Source organism: Hyposmocoma kahamanoa, unplaced genomic scaffold (genome assembly GCF_003589595.1).
Source record: "Hyposmocoma kahamanoa isolate Upper Pololo Valley unplaced genomic scaffold, ASM358959v1 192, whole genome shotgun sequence".
NCBI lineage: Eukaryota > Metazoa > Arthropoda > Insecta > Lepidoptera > Cosmopterigidae > Hyposmocoma > Hyposmocoma kahamanoa.
The window spans coordinates 12882039-12901674 of record NW_020653719.1 but is presented as its reverse complement, the minus strand read 5'-3'; the positions used below and the strand labels follow the sequence as shown (position 1 = coordinate 12901674).

Below are 19636 nucleotides of genomic sequence, written 5' to 3'. Positions count from 1 at the left end.
CACAGGTGACCTGAACAGCGTGGAAATAGTGGCCCTAGACATGAAGGCCAGCGGCAGCTTCGGTTTACTCCTGCTGATAGCTGCAGTCAACGTCGCCCGCTCGCCCGAGATGAAGTACGCTATCGGTAAGAAAAAACTATCTTATGTGTCACTATCTGCGGACCAGAGAGATAGAGTATTCCGGAAAGACTACGGCCTCTCCGGCAAAACCAGGGTACAACGGGCGTTCGGGCTAAGTCCTACGCCAGTGATAAGGCTCTCACGGGCGTCTCTGGTGGACCTGAACTTGGGTACGAACTCGTTGGGGTTTGTGGTAGCGCAGCTAGCGCGTCTTATTAGCGGTTTACTTGAAGGCCTGCAGCGAGGAGACGTGCGGGCCACGTGATTTGCCCTCTAAGTTGGAAGCTATGTCTGGACATTGTCACAGGTCACGCTATGGCATCTCCGGCACTAGCCCGGAGCGCTAGTAGAGGATGAGCTAGACATTCTGCGTTGACTATAAAGTCCACTACCAAATCTCATCACCGAAGACCAGATTTTGGTAGTGGATTTTAGAGTATTTGGTGACGAGATTTGATAGTGGACTTAAGAGCCAACGGCTTAGCGGTGGCAACTGTTAGTTGCGCAATGCGCTACGGAAAGTGAGCGTGCCTACAGTTCCGGTACCTATCTGGAAAATAGGGAGCCTCTACTCTAACCTTATAATAAACCAGATGAAAATCGAGCAAACCGGCTGATCTGGGGTTAGGACCTGACTTAGATGATCTCTGCACAGGCTTGCTCGCACAGGTCATGGTGCCCTTCCCGCATAACGAAGAGGTTGATAGGCAGGGGCACTATAAACAAAACTTATGTAGATAGATGTGCGACTGTCCTGTATTAACAATTAATACAATGAAAGTTAGGCGATGTGTCCACTGCCAATTCTTTTACTGCATTTGATATCCTCGGTAGACCTTTTTTGCGTTAAATTGTCGTGTGCTTACCAAGCGTAGGTTCGGTTCCCATCCTCGTCGCCACTGAGGTATTTCTTAAGACAGGTAATAGTGAGGACACGCAGTAGCAGTTCAATTGTTTATAATTGACTGGTTCTCCAAATCTCCAGCCACACTCATTTACAGAAATAATTATATACAATAATAATTATTGTAGCGAATCGCTACAAATCTCTCTTGTATATATTTTATAGTCTCTTTAAGTTATCAGTTTTATATTTAAATTCTAAATTTAAATGTGATTTGTGACTTGTTTACTGTTTTGCTTTGAAAGCTATACGTGTTTTCTAATAAATTAATAAGCTGTAAGTACATTTGCGTTGACCTTGCTCACTCGTTGTTAGCACCCACCCTTTAACGCATTGATATAGTCCGTTACAATTATATTCCACCTACCTACACTACAGTTAGAGGTCTTTATGATGACTTTTTTTAATATATTCAGGACAATGCTTTACGCACACCCCACCACGGGCAATGACATGGCTACATTATGTGGGACTCTCCTCTGTGGACCCACCCGGCCATAGAGTCTCGTCCGACAGATCCTCGGAGACCTACCCACAAAAAACCGGTGTATGCACGCTCTCCCACCGATGCCGGTTCGTGGAATCCCGTTTTGAAGCTCCCACTCATCACATAATTCTGTTCTTGGTAGTACCAATTTAGGAAATAAACTTTGCTAAATTGTTCTGGGCTAAGTGTTCCGAGTAGTGCCCCGGAAAGAATTCTGTTGTTCAGGTACTAGGACAGGAAATTTCGTAATTAGAGACTTTGGTATTGTAGTTTGGTACATTATCCGCTCACGCGATACATGCAGCGGTAGACGCCTATACCACACCTAGAGGTGCCGGTGATGATTTTATACCGATTTATCGGATATCGAAGTTATAACAGGTAAAAGAACTAATATTAATTGCTATTTCGGTAACTACTCTAGCAAACCATAAAGTTTTTAATGCCTGGGTCTGTCATTAAAAAAAAAATAAACAACTTCAAAAATACTTCACGACAATCGTGTGTGTTATTGTTTGGGCTGGTGATTTCGGTGTTTATTTATTGAAAACATACCGTAAGTAGCGTTTTTTAAGTTTACCCTGAATATAAATGTCTATAAACTATACTTAGGACTAATTTCATGGTAAACGTTAGAACCACTCAAACGGAATATTATCATATTTATCCAAGTACACCAAAAATTTTATTAGTGCTTTTTAAGTGCAGGATTTGCGGTGTATTACTGCATTTTAATTGAGATGTTTTTATTGGTAGTACGGAGGGTATTTATTGAGCAATGCAGAATAATAATTTTTATTTATAAAACCTTGTATTTAAACTGAATCCTTTTCTATTTTGCGAAACCAAATAGCCGCCATTTTGCGGTAGGAGGAGCGCATCGCGTGAGCGGCTGTGGGGATGCACGATTTTTTGCTTTTGATCATCGGATCATCGTATGCTCTCATATAAATCGTTTGAAAAGTATTTCCGAAAAAAAAAATTTTTTTTCAGCCTTTTTGCCTTCAGTTTTATTACGGCTTTCATTTAGAGTGATACTAGTCAGTGAGAAAAGACGTTCAGATGGCACAGAAGTAGCGACAATCGCCAAATATTGTATTGTACTTAGATATTGCAAAATTGATTTTCTTGCAGTCCAATACAAAATAGTGGTCCAGAAATAAATAAATAAATAAATAACGCACACACTCAACATAGCCCCGCACTAGGGAAACCCTGTGTCGCGGGTGCCATGGACACACACATAGACAACCACAAATTACACCCAAACTCACGAGAGAAATAAATGTAAGCCATACAAACATTTCTCCCGGCCCGGGAATCGAACCTGGGACCTCTGCGTGGCAGTCCGGCATGGTAACCGTTCGGCCACGGAGGCAGTTAAAATAAAGAGACTGATTTGTTTAAATTACGAATACGACCTAGACGATTCGCCTTAGTATTAACGATTTACTTAAAAATCGCTAATGAATCGATACAAAAAATCGCCAGTTCGTATACACTTGAATCGATCTTCATAAAAATGGAATCGTAATGTGCATCCCTAGCACATTACTATTATTCTAGACTATGCTATAGCCGGTTTTTAAAATTGGTTTTGATGAAAAGTAGGAGGCAGACGAGCTACTTAATAGGAAATTGTAACCGTCGTCCATGGACATTTGCAACGGTGGAAGAGTTAATCATGAATGCATTTTTCCAGCGCACATCTGCGTAGAAGACGCGGCGAATCCCCGCGTGACGTCACTTGTCCCCCTCCGCAGCTGGACGCGCGAAGATGTGGACGAACCACCGAAGTTCTTGCCTCTTGGACCGCGAGCGTTGCTCTACAACAGCAAATACATCACTGAGGTTTCCAGTAAGTACAATTTCAGGACAAAAAACCTGCTAAGTGCGAGTAGCAGTTTCAACCAGTAATTATCGGCGTAAGGTCTCGCCTTATACCTACAAAGCTTTAAACAATCAAAGAAATAGAATATAATTGAAGACTAAAAGAAAGCATATTTGCAAACACTACAAAAACACTCAAAACCTTACTTGACACGCAATAACTTTCATAACCAGTTTATCCTCAAAAACTTTATTAGAACTATTAGATGTTCTTTGGCTTTACCACCTTATTACATCTACCAATTCTCTACCCTGATTGCCTGGAAGAATTTGCTACTCAGCATAAAGTACGCTTATGGTACGTTATACTCGTATATATAAAGCTACAAATCCTGACTCGCTTAGAAAAATAGAACGCATACTTCCCGATATGGTGGAAAAAAGATATTTATTCCGTTGTACGCGGATAGGCTCCAAGACAAAGAATCGAATATGAGAAGACCTGATTGTGGAAAATGTAAACGAGTGATCAACGGCCTGCAAATACTATACATGGGGGCATATTTGTGCACTTTTATGAGATACAACTTGGTCAATTTCTGCTGAAAATAAAAAATGTTCCAAATTCAAATAAACAAAATGGCCGCCATACAAATTTCAAAGCCTTCTATCACGGAAACTATTAGAGATAGGTAGGAGGTGCTGGAAGGAAAAAACTTGCTTCGATGCGGCTGAAAATTGGCATGCGGGGGCTTTAGGAGTCCTTAATCATAATTTGGGGTCAAATGTTTTTTTTCGCCATTTTTCAATATGAATGCCATATAAGAGTTTTTTTTCGTTAAAATTGGCTGCCGAAAGAGCGAGTGCTCTGTTTCAGCTGAAAATTGTCATGTGGAAGTGACAGGGTCAAAAATTTGTGCTCGAAATTGGTTTTTCGCCAGATATATAGATAGATATGGCCGCCATGCAAGCGTTTGTTGGCAGTAGAAAAAAAATTGTTCTGATTCCTTCAAAAATTGTAATGTGGGGTCTCTAGGAGTGCTTGATAATAATTTGTGATCAACATTAGTTTGTCGTCATTTTTCAATATGGCTGCCATAGAAGTATTTTTTGGCGGCAGATGAAAATTTGCTCTAATTCGATTGAAAATCGGCATGTGGGGGTCTCTACGGGTGTTTAATAATAATTTGCGGTCAAAATTTATTTTTCGCCATTTGTCAATATGGCTACCATACAAACTTTTTGGCGGCAGATAGACTTGCTCTAATTCAGCTGAAAATCGGCATGTGGGGATCTCTATGGCTGTTTAATAATAATTTGCGGTTAAAATTTACCTTTAGTCATTTTCTTATATGGCTGCCTTATAGACTTTGTTTAGCGGTTGATAAAAATTTTGCTGTAATACTACTGAAAATCTGAAAGTGCCCCAGAGTGAACGCTGTTGCTCTGGTACTCAACATTGAATTCCCTAGTCTGAGGAGTCCGATACATCAAATTATTTTTGAGCTTCTACGGTTACTTTTCAGCATATTCTGTTCCTTACAGTGTATTTCTAGATATATGAATAAACAGCTAGAGAAATATGCTACTTTCTTAACTTCTTTGTACAGGTACAGTGCCAAACGACAAAGTGGACTACATAGACGTGGCGTCTGAAGGCGACAGGATCCTGGGCGCAGAGCTGTGCAACGGTGTTCCTCTGTTATTCAGCAAGAAACACGGCGTTTTGGTCCTCACCACTGCAGAGAGTCTGGCTCCAACACCGTAAGTAATACTAGGTTCTAGAACTTTTGGTGAAGTCATTTCGTGCCCTTGACTAGGAATAAATAGGCCAATCCTCTTCGTGAAACGTGGTTTTATATACATATTTCGATACCTCCAACTAAGTTGTTGTAAGTCAAAATACCATTTTTTGCTTCGTAACTTAAATATATCCTTTTTTATGTATATCGATGGAAAAATCCCTTCCAATTATGCTTAAATTCAAACATGAAGCCTATAATGGTATACATAAAAAAGAATATATTTTAGTTAAAATGCAAAAAATGGTGTTATGACTTATACTTATAACAGCTTACGTGGGCGGTATCGATTTATAAAATGAAAATTAATTTGCGATTTGTCAAAAATGGATGTGTTTTTGTGACGAAACGAACAAGTCGTGCGCCTTGTGGTAAGCGTCACGCCTATCCACTTGCAGTGCCACTCAGAGCTTTAAATCGAAAAGATCTGAAGGCACTACCATTGCGCCCGTCACCCTGATACATAAGTTGACAAGTCCCATGTGCCTGTAATTTCACCAGCGCCCTTACCCTTCGAAACCGAAACACAGTAATGCTCACATTATTGCTTGGTGGCAGTACTTCCTTAGACGAACTCTTTCACAAGGAGCTCTACTACTATTAGTTACAACGCCATGTTGTAAAACATCAACGAACCGCCAATTGCTAACGTTTACTTTGACGGGACGAACAAATAGTACGTCTGATGGTAATGGACACGCCTACCCATAAGGCAGAATCTACCCAAAACTTAGAGCTTTAAATAACAGCCACCTAAGGGGCACTGCCACAGCGCTTTTCGCCCTGAGATAGCCTCTTGTTTAATAAAAATGGAACTATATTAATTTGCTACTCGACGTACTCAGTGAAGGTTAAATCGTGCAAAATAGCTGCGCTTGTGTTAAATATTTTTTTCATGCAGTTAATTATCCCACCCTCCCTCCGCATAAAATTAATAAAATAAATAACACAAGCGCAAATACAGTCACAAACCACCACCAAAAATATACCCGACACGTGTTTCGCCTCTCCACGAGGCATCCTCAGGGGCTGTTGACTGCTTGACGCTCGGCGAGGGTTGACTCTGACTCACAGGGTTCTCGGAGTAGCAAATTAATTTACTTCCATTTTTATTAACATGGACTTCCGCAAGGTAACGCCTGAATCTATTAATTAGCCTCTAGTTTCACCAGCACCCTTACCTTTGCGAAACCGGGACGTAGTAAAGCTCACATTATTGTTTGGCGGCAGAAACAGGTACCGTGGCAGACAGTACTTTCCTGGACGTTCTGTCACTAGTTCTACTGCTATTATATAGCCTGTAACGGCACACTCATATCTACCATTTGACAATGTAATTTTGAATTTCATACTTTGGATGAAAATTCCAATTCACTCTAGCCTTGAATAGCTTCAAATTGTACTTTTCGGGAAACACAGCCTATCCTGTGTTTTATTCCATTTTCGTATGTATTAAGAAGAAAGAAGTAAAAGGTGCGAATAGGTGGTATATGTTTCGGAATTTCTAATCGATTGATTGATTATGTATAAATTTCGAGACAAGTACAGTATTTCGGAAAAAAATTGTTTAAAAAACAAACCTACATTAGATCCGAGAACGTGGTCAAATGTTCTTTAAATAAAATTCTAATAATTGTTTATTTCGTTTGTAGATCCATGTGTGATAGTCCAATGGAATCTCCGTGTCCGTCGGACATGTACGATGGAAACTTGTCTCTATACGAAATTGATCCGAATGAGGTAAAGTATATTATTTCAATTCACAAAAAAGACTGACGACATGTACTTGGTCGTCGATTGTAAATGTCCTAGCGGTTAACACTATGGAAGCTTAATATGGTGTCTCGGGTAAGATTCTCGGATCAATTTAGGAAGCGAATTTTTCTAAGTTGGTTGTAGTTTTTTTCTGGTGATGCACTTGGAGTTTCTTTCTGACTATGGTACAAGGAATTCGCTAATTTGAGGCCAACAAATTAATAACACGTACTTCTAAGTTTTTTATTAGGATTTTTGACTTGTATACAAGTCCTTTGAGCCAGGTCCTCATAGTTTTCGGGATCCTCAATAAATATTTTCTTTTGTGTTTTTAATGTATTTGTAGAATGGCAAAAAGAACTTTGGGTTTTTTAAAGTTTTTTAAGCAGCGGGAGTCACGTTTTCACTTTCACTTGAATCACTTAGTTCACTTTCTAATAAAAGACGTTGAATTTTGAACACGGCTTAGTAGGTACTTCTTGTATGCTTCAATACAATTTCGATGCCTTACTTTCTCAAACTCGTATCTTATAAAGAGTGATTATTCAGGACACGACAAAACTTTCTATTTATTTCAAATTTCTTGTCAAGGGTGCTAATTTGGATGCATTACTTTAAGAATAGGTAAAAGCCAGTGTGGGAGAGGAAATGTGATGTAAAATCAGGGTGCAAAGTTTATATATACAATTCATTTTTTGTAAGATTTGCCGTTTATATATTGATCCTTCTTCCAGAAACTTTTCCATATCGTTGTTATAATCTAAATACGTATTGAATTAATGTTCAATTATTTTTTTTTATGAAATTACTTCACTAGTTTGTTATAATTATTAATACAAAGATCGAACACTTAGAAAAATTCCTTCGATCCGGCCGGATTCGGACCGTTTAATTTAGCCACGGAACGAACCAGCGGACCTCACGAATTTTTCTATGTGCTTGCTTGTCGGATCTTCGTATTTGGTTTTCAAAGACTTTTTAGCCGTAGCGTCATCTATGAGAAATCTGTGAAAGTATTTCGTCATCGAGTTAGGTAACTTTACACCTACCAACCCTGGCTGGAGATGTCGCAATTAATTGTAATTAAATTTCTATTGAATTGATATTATTTTTTTTATTTGAAATCTTTTATGCGTCCTGTTACTGAAGTTCCCGCCCAATGAATGTCGTATTGAAGAGGTACAAAGAGAGCGGTCGGCAGGTGAGCACGGTGACGTTCGACGCGTGCGGCAAGCTGAAGACGGCGTTCCTGTTCCACCTGCGGCGCGACGCGCTGCTGTGCCGCAGCCTGGTGGAGGAGCTGTTCCCGCCCCCCGCGCCCGCCCCCGGGTCCGGCCCCGCCCCCGACGAGCGCGACGTGGACGCGGCGCTGGACCGCACCGTGCTGCGCATCGCCACGGACCTGCTGGACGACATGCCCGCCGGGGACCCCAGGTACTGCATCATTTAGGACAGTTATAGAGCAGTGTTTCTTGACCTGTGACTAATTATTTTTTTAAGTTATCGTAAAATAAATAAAATAAAAAAATTAAAACAGCCTTTATTGTACTACATTTAACATACATTTGTTTTTTTAATAAATAAGCGAAAATAAAACTCAAACGAATAATTTAATGCAGCAGTCGCCTTTAAGGCGTAGGCCTCCCCTAGGTCTCTCCACTCTTCTCTTTTTCTCGCTTTAGCCATTCAATACGATCTAATTATTTCTGTGAAGACGTCTCTCCATCTTTTCTTTGGTTTACCTTGGCTTCTTTTTCCGTCCCTTAGGATCCCTAAGTTATCATAAGAAAACCGTAACCCAGTTTTGAATATTGAAATTGTTTATTAATATTTCAGCTATGTGTCGGGTCAAATATCACCATTTGTCAGATAGCCGCGTTTTAATTAGTGGACGGCAGTGTGGCCCATGGCCCCTAAGGGGTCCCTGTAATACTGGTGGCAAGCCCACCATACAAAATACATTCACACTTTTCGCGTGACTTTGAATTTTCGCGCCCTTTGACGGCCATTCATTATTGGAGCGAGCGAGACGCGCGTCAATGCAACCCGCGAGCGTTTTTTCTTCTTCATCTATTCGGGAAGGGTTCGTAGGCTCTTAGAAATTTTGAGAGGGGCCCATGACCAGAAAAAGGTTAAGAAACTCTATACCAGAGGAACGGTAACGTTTTTAGTTAAATCTGCCTTGCTGCCTCTAACTGCCTCAGTGGCCGAACGGTTACCGTGCTGGTCTGCCACGCAGAGGTACCAGGTTCGATTTCCGGATCGGGAGAAATACTTGTATGACCTATATTTATTTCTCTCGTGGATTGGATGTAATTTGTGATTGTCTATGTGTCTGTCCATCGCACCCGTGTGCGTTATTATTATATATCTTTACTATTTCAAGAAGATACAGGAAGAAAGGCGTGCGAGATACAGAATTGCAACTAAGTTCGCTCCATATCCACACAAATTTGATTCAAAATGTATTCCATAGCATTTAAGTTTCTTTAAAAAGAGCAATCCCTAGAGTTTCTTGCTCGTGCTTCTCAAGGAAGTCAGCACAGTGAACGAACAGTAGCTTGTGATTGTGAAATGATTATTTGACTTTAAATCAGTTGAAATTTGATTCACCAGATGGAAGCAGCGTCCCAGCGGTCCGTACACGAATATAGCCCTGGGCAGCTCAGCGGCTCTGCAGATCGCAGCGCAGCTGAGAGATAAGCAACGGGCCTTCTCGCTCTTCGTCGACTTCCTCAGGGCTACGGGACTGTGGCAACGCTTGGGCCTCGTTAGTAGGGGTGAGTTCCTTACGCGTGATGCGAATGAAGCTTCATACAGGATACTTGTCTTTTAATTTTGTCGAATATTACTCATTTGACAGTAATTGTTTCGGACGGATGTCGGACGGAGATCGAGAGTAGCCCCCCTGAAATTACTGTTGATGATTTGTCCAATTATAAAAGGCCACAGTTTTATTGATAAGCCCTAATTATGACAATTAAATGCTCAGTAACTTTATCATCGTCATTTATTCATTAACTCTACAGTGTGTCCCAAAATTCATCTATAAGCTGGGACCAGGTTGTTGCCTAGTTGGTAACAACCCAAAAAATGTATTTTAAAAAAATCTGTACCATGTTTTTGTTGAATTTTTTTCTAACCAGACAACATTCTGGTCCAGGCTTGATCATGAACTGACTGAAACGGAATCGTTAAAAAAATAATGATTTTTGACGATTAATTTGCAAACCGAAATTTCTACGATTTATTTCCATCATTTCTGTTATGAATTTAAAAAAAAATAATAATATTCTCAAGTATAATTTATCTATCGAGTGAGTCAATGAAGTTGATCGTTTGAAATAACACTATTTTAATGTGATCAAATAGCAACGCACTAAACGACGGTTTATTACTCTTAATTAAAAGGCCGACTATGTGAGAATTAGACCATTGTAAGGTGACATTAACAAACGCTCGCGCGTTCGTGGGCAGAGTCCGGCGGCGGCTGCGTGAGCACGCAGTGCGCGCTGAGCTCGCTCGCCGAGCAGCTCGCCATCGCGCTGACGCTGCGCCGCCTGCAGCAGGGCGCCGACGCGCAGCTCATCGACGCCGCCATCTATCAGGTGAAGCACGCCGGTTGTACTTTTCATCACTCTTCACATTTGGCTTCAGCTGTGGTGGTCCACGGTTCTTAGGCAAATGACCTATAAAGTCTAATCATTCTTCTACGTGCGTTTATGGGCTCTTCCTACCCCTATGGGAAAATACAGCGGTGTGTGTATGTGCCCGTGAGGAATAATTATTATTTTAATGCAGCGAGCACCGTCTAGCGAGAGACGGCAGGGATCTTTAAAAGTGTAATAACGACCGACCGTACAACGCCCTCTGCTGGCTTATTGTAGTGTTTTTTCAGAGTGCTTAGGAGTATGAGAATGAATGACAATCGCCAACGAACTGTTTTCCTAGAGTCAGTAGTTCGGCCTTAACGTTCACTCACTTGACGTTAGACGGCCGATCGCGTTAATTTCGTGCACTGATTCAAATAAATAGAATAATGGCAAACGGTGATTAGCTCTGTAGCGATAAAAATCAGTTACCATTTCCAACATGTATAGTAACAAAACTTTCGCTAACGGTGAAATTAAACATCGTAATGGAACTTCGAAGGTTAACAACCCTCGAAAAACGTGTAAAGTCCCAACAAGCGTGGCGGACTGCGACCTAAATAAACCTTCTCCTTAGAGGAAACACGTGTTAGCTGTATAACTTAAGGTGCTTTTCCACCAGCGAAGTGAGACGAGACGATTGGTATGCCAAATTTCAATTTTCTCTTATTCGATCCTCAGTGGTCTGGATTGACGAGGGTGGGCGAGACGATAATTGAAATATTTTTTGATGCAATATTGAACCATGTTAAATTTTCCAACTGACACACTATTTCTCGCGTGAACTCGCGAGTGCCCGCAATCGAACCCGGGACCTCTACGTGACAGGCTAGCTTGGTAAACCTTTCGGCCACGGAGGTTTTTTTGGTGCCTGGCACTGCCACATTGCCACTCAGCTTTAAATCGCAAAGATCGGAGGGGCACCGCCACCGCACCCTGAGACATAAGTTGACAAGTCCCATGTGCCTGTAATTTCACCACCTAATCCAGGTCAATAAGACCGTCCTACTTCGGCTTGTAGTGTAGATAGATTGTATTTATAGTCTAACTGTATAATTTGTCACCTATGTTCCGGAGACCGAACAATAAACACGTCTCTGTCATCTACGACCATTCCTTTGAATAATGTGAGGGGCTTGCCGGGAACATCTTAAAAAATATATTGTATTCGATTATTTTTATGATTTATATTTTTATTACTTTATTATAGATTCGATTTTTTTTTTATTAGCTTTATCAGCGACATTTATATTTTTTCAATTTAATTTGTTTGATTGATTAAAATTGCTACTGCAAATTAAAATTTACTACTAAATAAAATTTACTACTGTAAATGTTAAAATAACACTCTTATTATCTTGCATGTTGTCTTCACATATAATTGCTATAGCATTAAGCTTTTGTTTTGTATTGTTAAATATTTGAATGTTGTAATGTATATAGTGTTGGTGAACTAAATAAATAAATAAAATAAATAAATAAATAAATAAATAAATAAATAAAACATGTTTGACCCGGCCGGTGGCGAGCAGGTGGTGTGCGGCGAGACCCCCGAGGTGGAGGAGGAGCCCGAGGTGGAGGCGGCCCTGTCCTCGGGCGCGCTGTCGCCGGCCGACGTGTGCTTCCGGCGCGTGTCGAAGGTGGCGCGGGTGCTGCGCGCGCTGGCCCGCCTGCAGCACGCCGCCGCGCACGCCGACGCCCGCGCCGCCGCCGGCCACGCCACGGCCACCCTCAGCATCCTCACGGTACCTCACTTTTCGACACCTTTTTAGGACAGCATTTTCTATTATAACAGCACGCTTCTTACTGGCATGTGTCGATCACTGGGTGTACGATCACCATGGGTGAGTATCGATTACTGGTTACTTAATTAGTGGATTTTTTTTATTACCGGAGATAGAGTAATTCTTGTTTTAGTTTGAAACATACTTCAGCATTATCTTTCTTGAGGATTCTATTTGCCAAGTAAAATAATCATTATTCGTTGTATTGCGAAAACCAATTATCTGGAATTTTCACAGAAAATAACTTAATATTGGATAACGCAACAAAATTGCTTATATAAAATGCAAACATTTTCAAATTTAGATAAAACATGAAATGTAGAATCGTCTGTTAAAAATTAACACGGAATTAACATGGTGTGCATAAGAAATTGTCATAAAAATTTCAATTGCATTTATTTCAAAGTCGATATTTTGTGAAATAATTGTTTTTCCCAGTATAACAGCGATTTCAAGTAGCGACGATTTAATAGTAAGCTATACCCATCCATCCATCCATCCATCATAAGTGTATAGACCCATCTCAATTTTGTCAACTCTTTGTAAGATCTTGGAGTCACTTGTCTATCCTTAGGTACAACGTCATTTTAAACAAATTTTGAGCACTAATCAACGTGGCTTTGTTCCTTCTAAATCAACATGTACTAATTTAGTAGACCTTTCTGAAATTTTAATGGAAGCATTGGATGCTTACAAACAAGTTGACGTTGTATGTACAGACCTTAGTAAGGCCTTTGATCGGTTGCCTCAGAAGCTATCAGGTATTTTCGTTGCATTGTTGAGATAGATGGTCGTATTTAGAAGATCGATGTTTCTCTGTAGTGGTTAATGGGTATCATTCTAATTCACGGAAAATAATATCAGGTGTACCTGAGGGATCATCTTGGCCCAATTTTGTTCAATCAAGTTATTAATGTTTTAGTGTTGCAGTGCCTCAGAGCTTTGAATCACAAAATCTGCCACCCTAAGTTCCTGCTTCCATCTTACTAATATAAGACCTTCAAAATGTAATGCTCACATTACTGCTTGGTAGCGGAAATAGATTTGGTGGCAGTATACTTTCCTTGACGTCATTAAAATTGCACAATTTTAGATAGAAATTATTTGGTCATCTTTTTAATCAACGTGCATGAAATTTGATAGTAACTTACACAAGTCCACAGGGATATTTCGCCTATTGATATACTCGTCTAAGTTGGAAATGTTGTCGGCAGAGCGTGTTAACGGAAGTGCAGAAGGTCCGTTCGCAATGGCAGACGCACACCGTGCCGCCGCAGCTCGGCCCCAGAGCCCTGCTGCCCGCCCTGGCGGACCTGCACAAGCGGGCTATCACGTAAGCATACCGGCCAGCCGTGCACCCGATCGGCCGTGCCCGGTGAAAGCGAGGACGCTTGTTGTGTCGCAGGCAGTGCGCGCGCAACTGCCCGTCGGCGCCGCTGCGCGCGCAGCTGCTGGAGGCGGCGGCGGCGCTGGCCGACCTGCTGCTGGCCGACGCGCAGCACCTGCAGCAGAACGCGCACACGCAGCACGTCTACGAGAACATGCGCCGCGAACTCATCCAGCCCTACAGTCGGTTCCTTTTCTGCCATTTTTCATACATCACTTGTTAAAAAAATTGTACACAGTAACTATCGGAAATCGATTTTCATTGGATCAGTTTTGTTTCTAAAAGATCATTAATAACAATGAATAAAGCGACATCTCTAGGTAGCTAGCTGCAAAGATACCTTTCTGAGTGACGAAATAAATTTCTCACAGATGGCGCTACAGCATAAAAAAATCGTTAAAAACCAAAAATACAGATCTGCAACAAGCACATAGAAAACTTCCTAAGGTCCTCTTGTAAGTTCCGTGGTTTAGTTGGCACAGCATCTGGCACGGTTTGCTAGAAGACGACGGTTCGAATCCGACTGGATCGAAGGAATTTTTCTAATTGGTCGATCTTTGTTATTAATAATTATAACAAACTAGTAGAGTAATTTCACAAAAAAATAATTGAACATCATGGTGGTAATACACCGTGACATAGAATAAAAACTTGAAAATCATTAATAATGCTAAATTATAACGTTACAGTTGAAGAAGGTCAAACTGAACGCGCGGCTGCCCTAGCGGAGAAGTTCAAGGACTTTGAGTTGCTTATCGAAATGTGCGTCAAGAAAAATGATATGGACAAGTTATATAATTACATCGACAAGTACGCCAGTGAGGTGAGCTTGCTATTTAAAAAAAATAACACATTGCTTTGGACATTCTCAGGTCTTGGATAAAAAAGTATGGGATAATGGTATTTGATCCACAAAGATATAATCTATTGTAAATGTGCACTTTTTAAATAAACGGTATTTCTTTTTATGTTTGATATATATAATTATAGGATAAATTATAAATAACCTGCATTCAAAGTAACACTATCGTTATGTTTAAGCATACACAATAAATATTTGGTATTCAAAAATAATATTTGATCCTCTTTTTTTTATTATTGGTCTTTTTTAACGATTGATGACATTTATAACCAGTATATCTTTTGATATTGACCTAATAAGTCTTGGTTGCGGCTGCGCCCTCCATTCAGTACCTAGGTTAGTATATATTATGAAAAAGCAGTACGAGCCGAGCGATGGAGGCGAGCGTGTCGCGGCAGCGGCCGTCGAGTATAAGAATCCAATTTGCTCGCGTTTCCGAACACGTTTTCAGATCAAATTAAATCATAATTTAATAATATTAGTATACAAATATAATCAATATTTACTTAGTTTTGAAAAACAAGTATCGAAATTTTATTTTTAATGCTCATTTGCTCAAAACTAAGTTTTGAGGTCCAACATAAAACTATCAAAATTAATTTATAGAAGTCAAAATTTTTTACCTCAGAACAAATTGAAATATCGATTGATTTAATTTATTTTATGTCTGAGAGAAAACGGATCAATCGTTAAAAAAGACGAGCGTTAAGAACTTTTGCCTGCTGCTTTTACAAATTTAAAACTATATAAATTATAACATATACATGAGGGCCGGCTGCGGGCTATACCGAGGTGGCTGGCGTAGACATCCAAATTAGTGCATGTAATGGCACCGGCTGTCTGCAACCGGCTGCCAGATAACGTGCGAAATGCACCAATGAGGAATTCGTTCACATTTCTCCTGAAAACTACTAACTAAATTTATTTTATTTATTTATACCTCCACAGATATACAAATTATACTTATTCTAAAGATTTTGCTAACCTTTGCATCAGGTTGTTGAACCTCCTCCTTTTTTTGAAGTCGGTTAAAAACTGTCTTTGCTAAATAATACTATCTCTAATCATAATAATTGTTTCACTAAAACATTACATCATGAACATGTTTCGTAACAATATTAAACTAGACAATTAACTTAATTGTGTGTCTTTCCACCGTGTCTATGCCTGTCGTAATGTTAAACAGTACGTAGAGGAACTTATCAGTTGTTTGTCTCTTAGGGTACATTCACTTACACAGCCATATCTTTAGTTTTAACCAAACTGAAGTGCACTCGGTAGTGTGTCAAAAATAACAAGTTAGCAAAGGCAAAGCAGTGTTACCACATTACAAAAAATGGGCAAGTTCGTTTACTCACCAAATGATTGATTATCGCGTGATTCGCGATAGGACTTGTCAACTTATGTCTCGTGTGACGGGCGCAGTGACAGTGCCCCTCAGATTGAGACAAATTGAGAACCTCCTCCTTTTTTTGAAGTCGGTTAAAAACTGTCTTTGCTAAATAATACTATCTCTAATCATAATAATTATTTCACTAAAACATTACATTACTTAGCAATAAATCTATCAATTACAAAATAACAAAACAGTTTTATTGATTCGGTTGTGTACTCCACAGGGCATAGCAGAAGCGACATTCGCGTGGCTGACAGAGCACGGCGGCCCAACTTCGGCGCAGCTCATCCGTTCTGTAGGATCGCGCTACCCCTCGCGCCTCTCGGCCTGGCTGGCGTCTGCTGCGCAGAGGGAGCCGCTGCTGGCCTTGCATCACTTGGCGGCCAGAGAGTACCGCCAGGCTGCCAGCACCCTGGCTAACCTGGCTTGCGAGGAAACCGAATCCGTTAATCGGATGACTGTTAGTACAGCTCTACATCGTCAATCTTAATAGTATAGTTCAAAGCCGTAGAGTTCAATTCTACGTACAGAGAATAAAACTCAAATTCCCTCGCACATTTACGGTATATTAATCCCATTTTATAACTTACAAATATGCTTTATTTCTCTCTATAACGTATAGTTACAGTGTATGAATACATTAAAAATACAACGGAAATTAGTGAGATCTACAAGAGCGATTTGTCCCGTCACGCATTGTGGAGACACGCGGTGTCCCTAATAAATTTGGTACTGAAGCGTCCTAGATGGTATCTCTAACACGGAGCTGTGTTTTCACCTACCATTAAAAAAATGTAATAAAATACTCTAAAAATGTTTGAAAAACGTTTCAGCAAAATCGCTAGAAAAACCGGATATCATTAGGACGCGTGACAGGTTACATCTTTTTAAATGTTATATGAATTTTAGTTTTTTTTTCTAAAATATAATATTTCAAAAATAATAACAGACAAGGATCTCATCATCAATCATCGCGGGTCTCCTGTTAGGAGACAGTTTATGCCATATTCCACAACGTTGATCCAATGCGGTTTGAGAACTTTACACGTTTTCCAAAGGACTGCAAACCTTCTATGACATGCAGGCAGTAGGTCAGGTAGTTCAGTAGCAGTAAGTAGAGCTGCTTGTAAAAGAGCTCGTCCAGGGAAGTACTGCCACCTTATCTATTTCTGTCAGCATTACTATGTTCCGATTTTGAAGGGTAAGGGTGCTGGTTAAATTACAGGCACATGGGACTGGTCAACTTATGTCTCAGGGTGACAGACGCAGTACGCCTCAGATTCTTGCGATTTAAAGAGCTGAGTGGCACTGCAACTGTTATGGACAGGCGTGTAGTAGCTACCATCAGGCGTACGACTTGTTCGTCCTGTCACTTGACAGTATAAAAAAAAGTTTTCATTTCGATATTTTCCTCACCGTTAACGAGAGGTATTGCCACTAAACCCTTCCAATTAAATATCTTATACTTAACTTACAGATGGATTTGAAGAACAAAAATGAAATGTGGATTACACCATTTTTGCGCTGATAGCCTCAATAAATCTTTCATTCCAGACGATGGCTTCACTGGCTAAGCTGTGCCTCCTTGCTTCCGAAGATACAGATTCTCAATCTTCAGATGTATGGCGTAAGATCGAATCTCGATTATCACTGGGAGAACAGCATTCAGCGCTGCCTAGAGATTTGAGAATCCATCACGGAATGGATAGTGAAGATACCAGGGTTATAAATCCTGAAGAGTTGGTGCAGGTAATTCAAGTTTAAAACTTGTTTGAAAGTGATTGTATAATAATAAATTAATTAGGTTTAATTTCTTTAATTTCTTGTTCAATCAATTAATTTTGTTGTTGTTGTCTAAATAATTAAGACTTAAATATTTTATGCCTGACTGCACACCTGCGCGAGAAAAAATCGGACTAGAAGTTTGGCTCGATCTGTACTCAAATTACAGGGAATTCCCTAGTTTGAGAACAGGTACTCAATATGGCTTCCTGGTACATAATCATAAATCTTTTTTAATGTAATATAAATTTTAATTGTTTGAAATTATACTATGTAGGTATTACTGCGAGGCGTGGTGATGGCTTGTGGAATAAAGCGACTACAGAATGGTAGCCAAGAAGTGGTTATTAGAAAAATGTCGCCCTGCAGCGAGATTAGTAGACGACATCGTCAAAATCGTATTAGATGGATAGATAGCAGTACTAGAGCTCCTTGTGAAAGATTTCGTCCAGGGAAATACTACCACTTTACTTATTTCCGCCGCTAAGCAGCAATGTCAGCATAACTGTGTTCCGATTTTGAAGGGTAACGGTGCTGGTGAAATTACAGGCACATGGGACTTGTCGCTACTTTGTAGTTTATTGGATTTAGACTAGACTGTAATACCGATGTACCTGGTTCAAATATTCTCAATGTAGATATTGAGGGACGACAAAAGATACTTAATTTACAGGTATACATATAAGCGGGTAGAAAGACACTGAACCATGATTAAAACGTTCATAACACTACATTGTGCTATGACGAGGAATCGTAAAAGTGTGCCTCGTACATCGCGTACAAACCCCCAGCACATCTCGCCTATGTACTGGGGCGGGACACCTTGAGAGTTGCCCCGAGTGAACCTCCCCTTTAGTCCAACCTCTGCCCAACAGGTTCCAAATTTCGATAGTTATTAATCGCGATGCAAGCGTACATGCCAGCTACTACCGACCCGATTGCTGCCAACGATAGGCACCCACAGTCATAAGCGTTAATGAGACTAGTCTACTGCGCGTCGAGTCAGCACGTGGCAAATTAATAGTCATAGGAACATGTTTCGTAACAATATTAAACTAGACAATTAACTTAATTGTGTCTTTCCACCGTGTCTATGCCTGTCGTAATGTTAAACAGTACGTAGAGGAACTTACCAGTTGTTTGTCTCTTAGGGTACATTCACTTACACAGCCACATCTTTAATTTTAGCCAAACTGAAGTGCACTCGGTAGTGTCAAAAATAACAAGTTAGCAAAGGCAAAGCAGTGTTATCACACTACAAAAAATGGGTAAAGTTCGTTTACTCACCAAATGATTGATTATCGCATGATTCGCGATAGGACTTGTCAACTTATGTCTCGTGTGACGGGCGCAGTGACAGTGCCCCTCAGATCTTTGCGGTTCATAGCTCTGATTGGCACTGTAACTGTTATGGACAGGCGTGTAGCTTGCCATCAGGCGCACGACATGTTCGTCCCGTCACAGCACAAACAATGAGAAGTCTATACCCATGGGTGAAGTCGGGCTGTTGATGATGATACGTCTTTATTTGTTACAGATGTATATTGAGTCTGAAAGCAAATCATTGACGGAGTACGATTACAAGAAAGCACTAGACCTCACCGATTTCATACAAGACATGGAGCGGCGCGATGACCTTCGATTGCGGGTAATTTATTTCTTAACTAGCAACATACTCAAGCACAAATAATCTTAATTTCATAGGTAAACAAATTTCACTTGGAATTGTCACGTAGTTTGAACTCTACTGCTCATTCGCTCACTCGGTCATTTTTTTAAGGTCTAACTATAGATAAAGTGGCAGCAACTATTCTAAAAATAATTTAGGATGATCCGTAGACTATGGAAAGTAAAGGACATGTTATGTTGACATATAT

The 19636-nt window shown here is 40.3% G+C and overlaps 1 protein-coding gene across 1 annotated transcript in view; it reads left to right on the top strand.

The window, feature by feature from the left end:
- Positions 1 to 10: 10 nt before the first annotated feature.
- LOC113226694 (nuclear pore complex protein Nup133) overlaps positions 11 to 19636 on the top strand; it is an 83499-nt gene continuing 63873 nt past the window's right edge. Inside the window, exons 1-14 of the mRNA XM_026459416.1 lie at positions 11 to 125; positions 3214 to 3369; positions 4952 to 5105; positions 6796 to 6883; positions 8100 to 8332; positions 9515 to 9678; positions 10376 to 10506; positions 12081 to 12293; positions 13547 to 13665; positions 13738 to 13901; positions 14409 to 14542; positions 16201 to 16437; positions 17532 to 17726; positions 19297 to 19407. Of these exons, the coding sequence (XP_026315201.1) occupies positions 41 to 125; positions 3214 to 3369; positions 4952 to 5105; positions 6796 to 6883; positions 8100 to 8332; positions 9515 to 9678; positions 10376 to 10506; positions 12081 to 12293; positions 13547 to 13665; positions 13738 to 13901; positions 14409 to 14542; positions 16201 to 16437; positions 17532 to 17726; positions 19297 to 19407 (2184 nt within the window). The 5' untranslated portion in view covers positions 11 to 40. The remainder of the gene's footprint in view (positions 126 to 3213; positions 3370 to 4951; positions 5106 to 6795; positions 6884 to 8099; positions 8333 to 9514; positions 9679 to 10375; positions 10507 to 12080; positions 12294 to 13546; positions 13666 to 13737; positions 13902 to 14408; positions 14543 to 16200; positions 16438 to 17531; positions 17727 to 19296; positions 19408 to 19636) is intronic.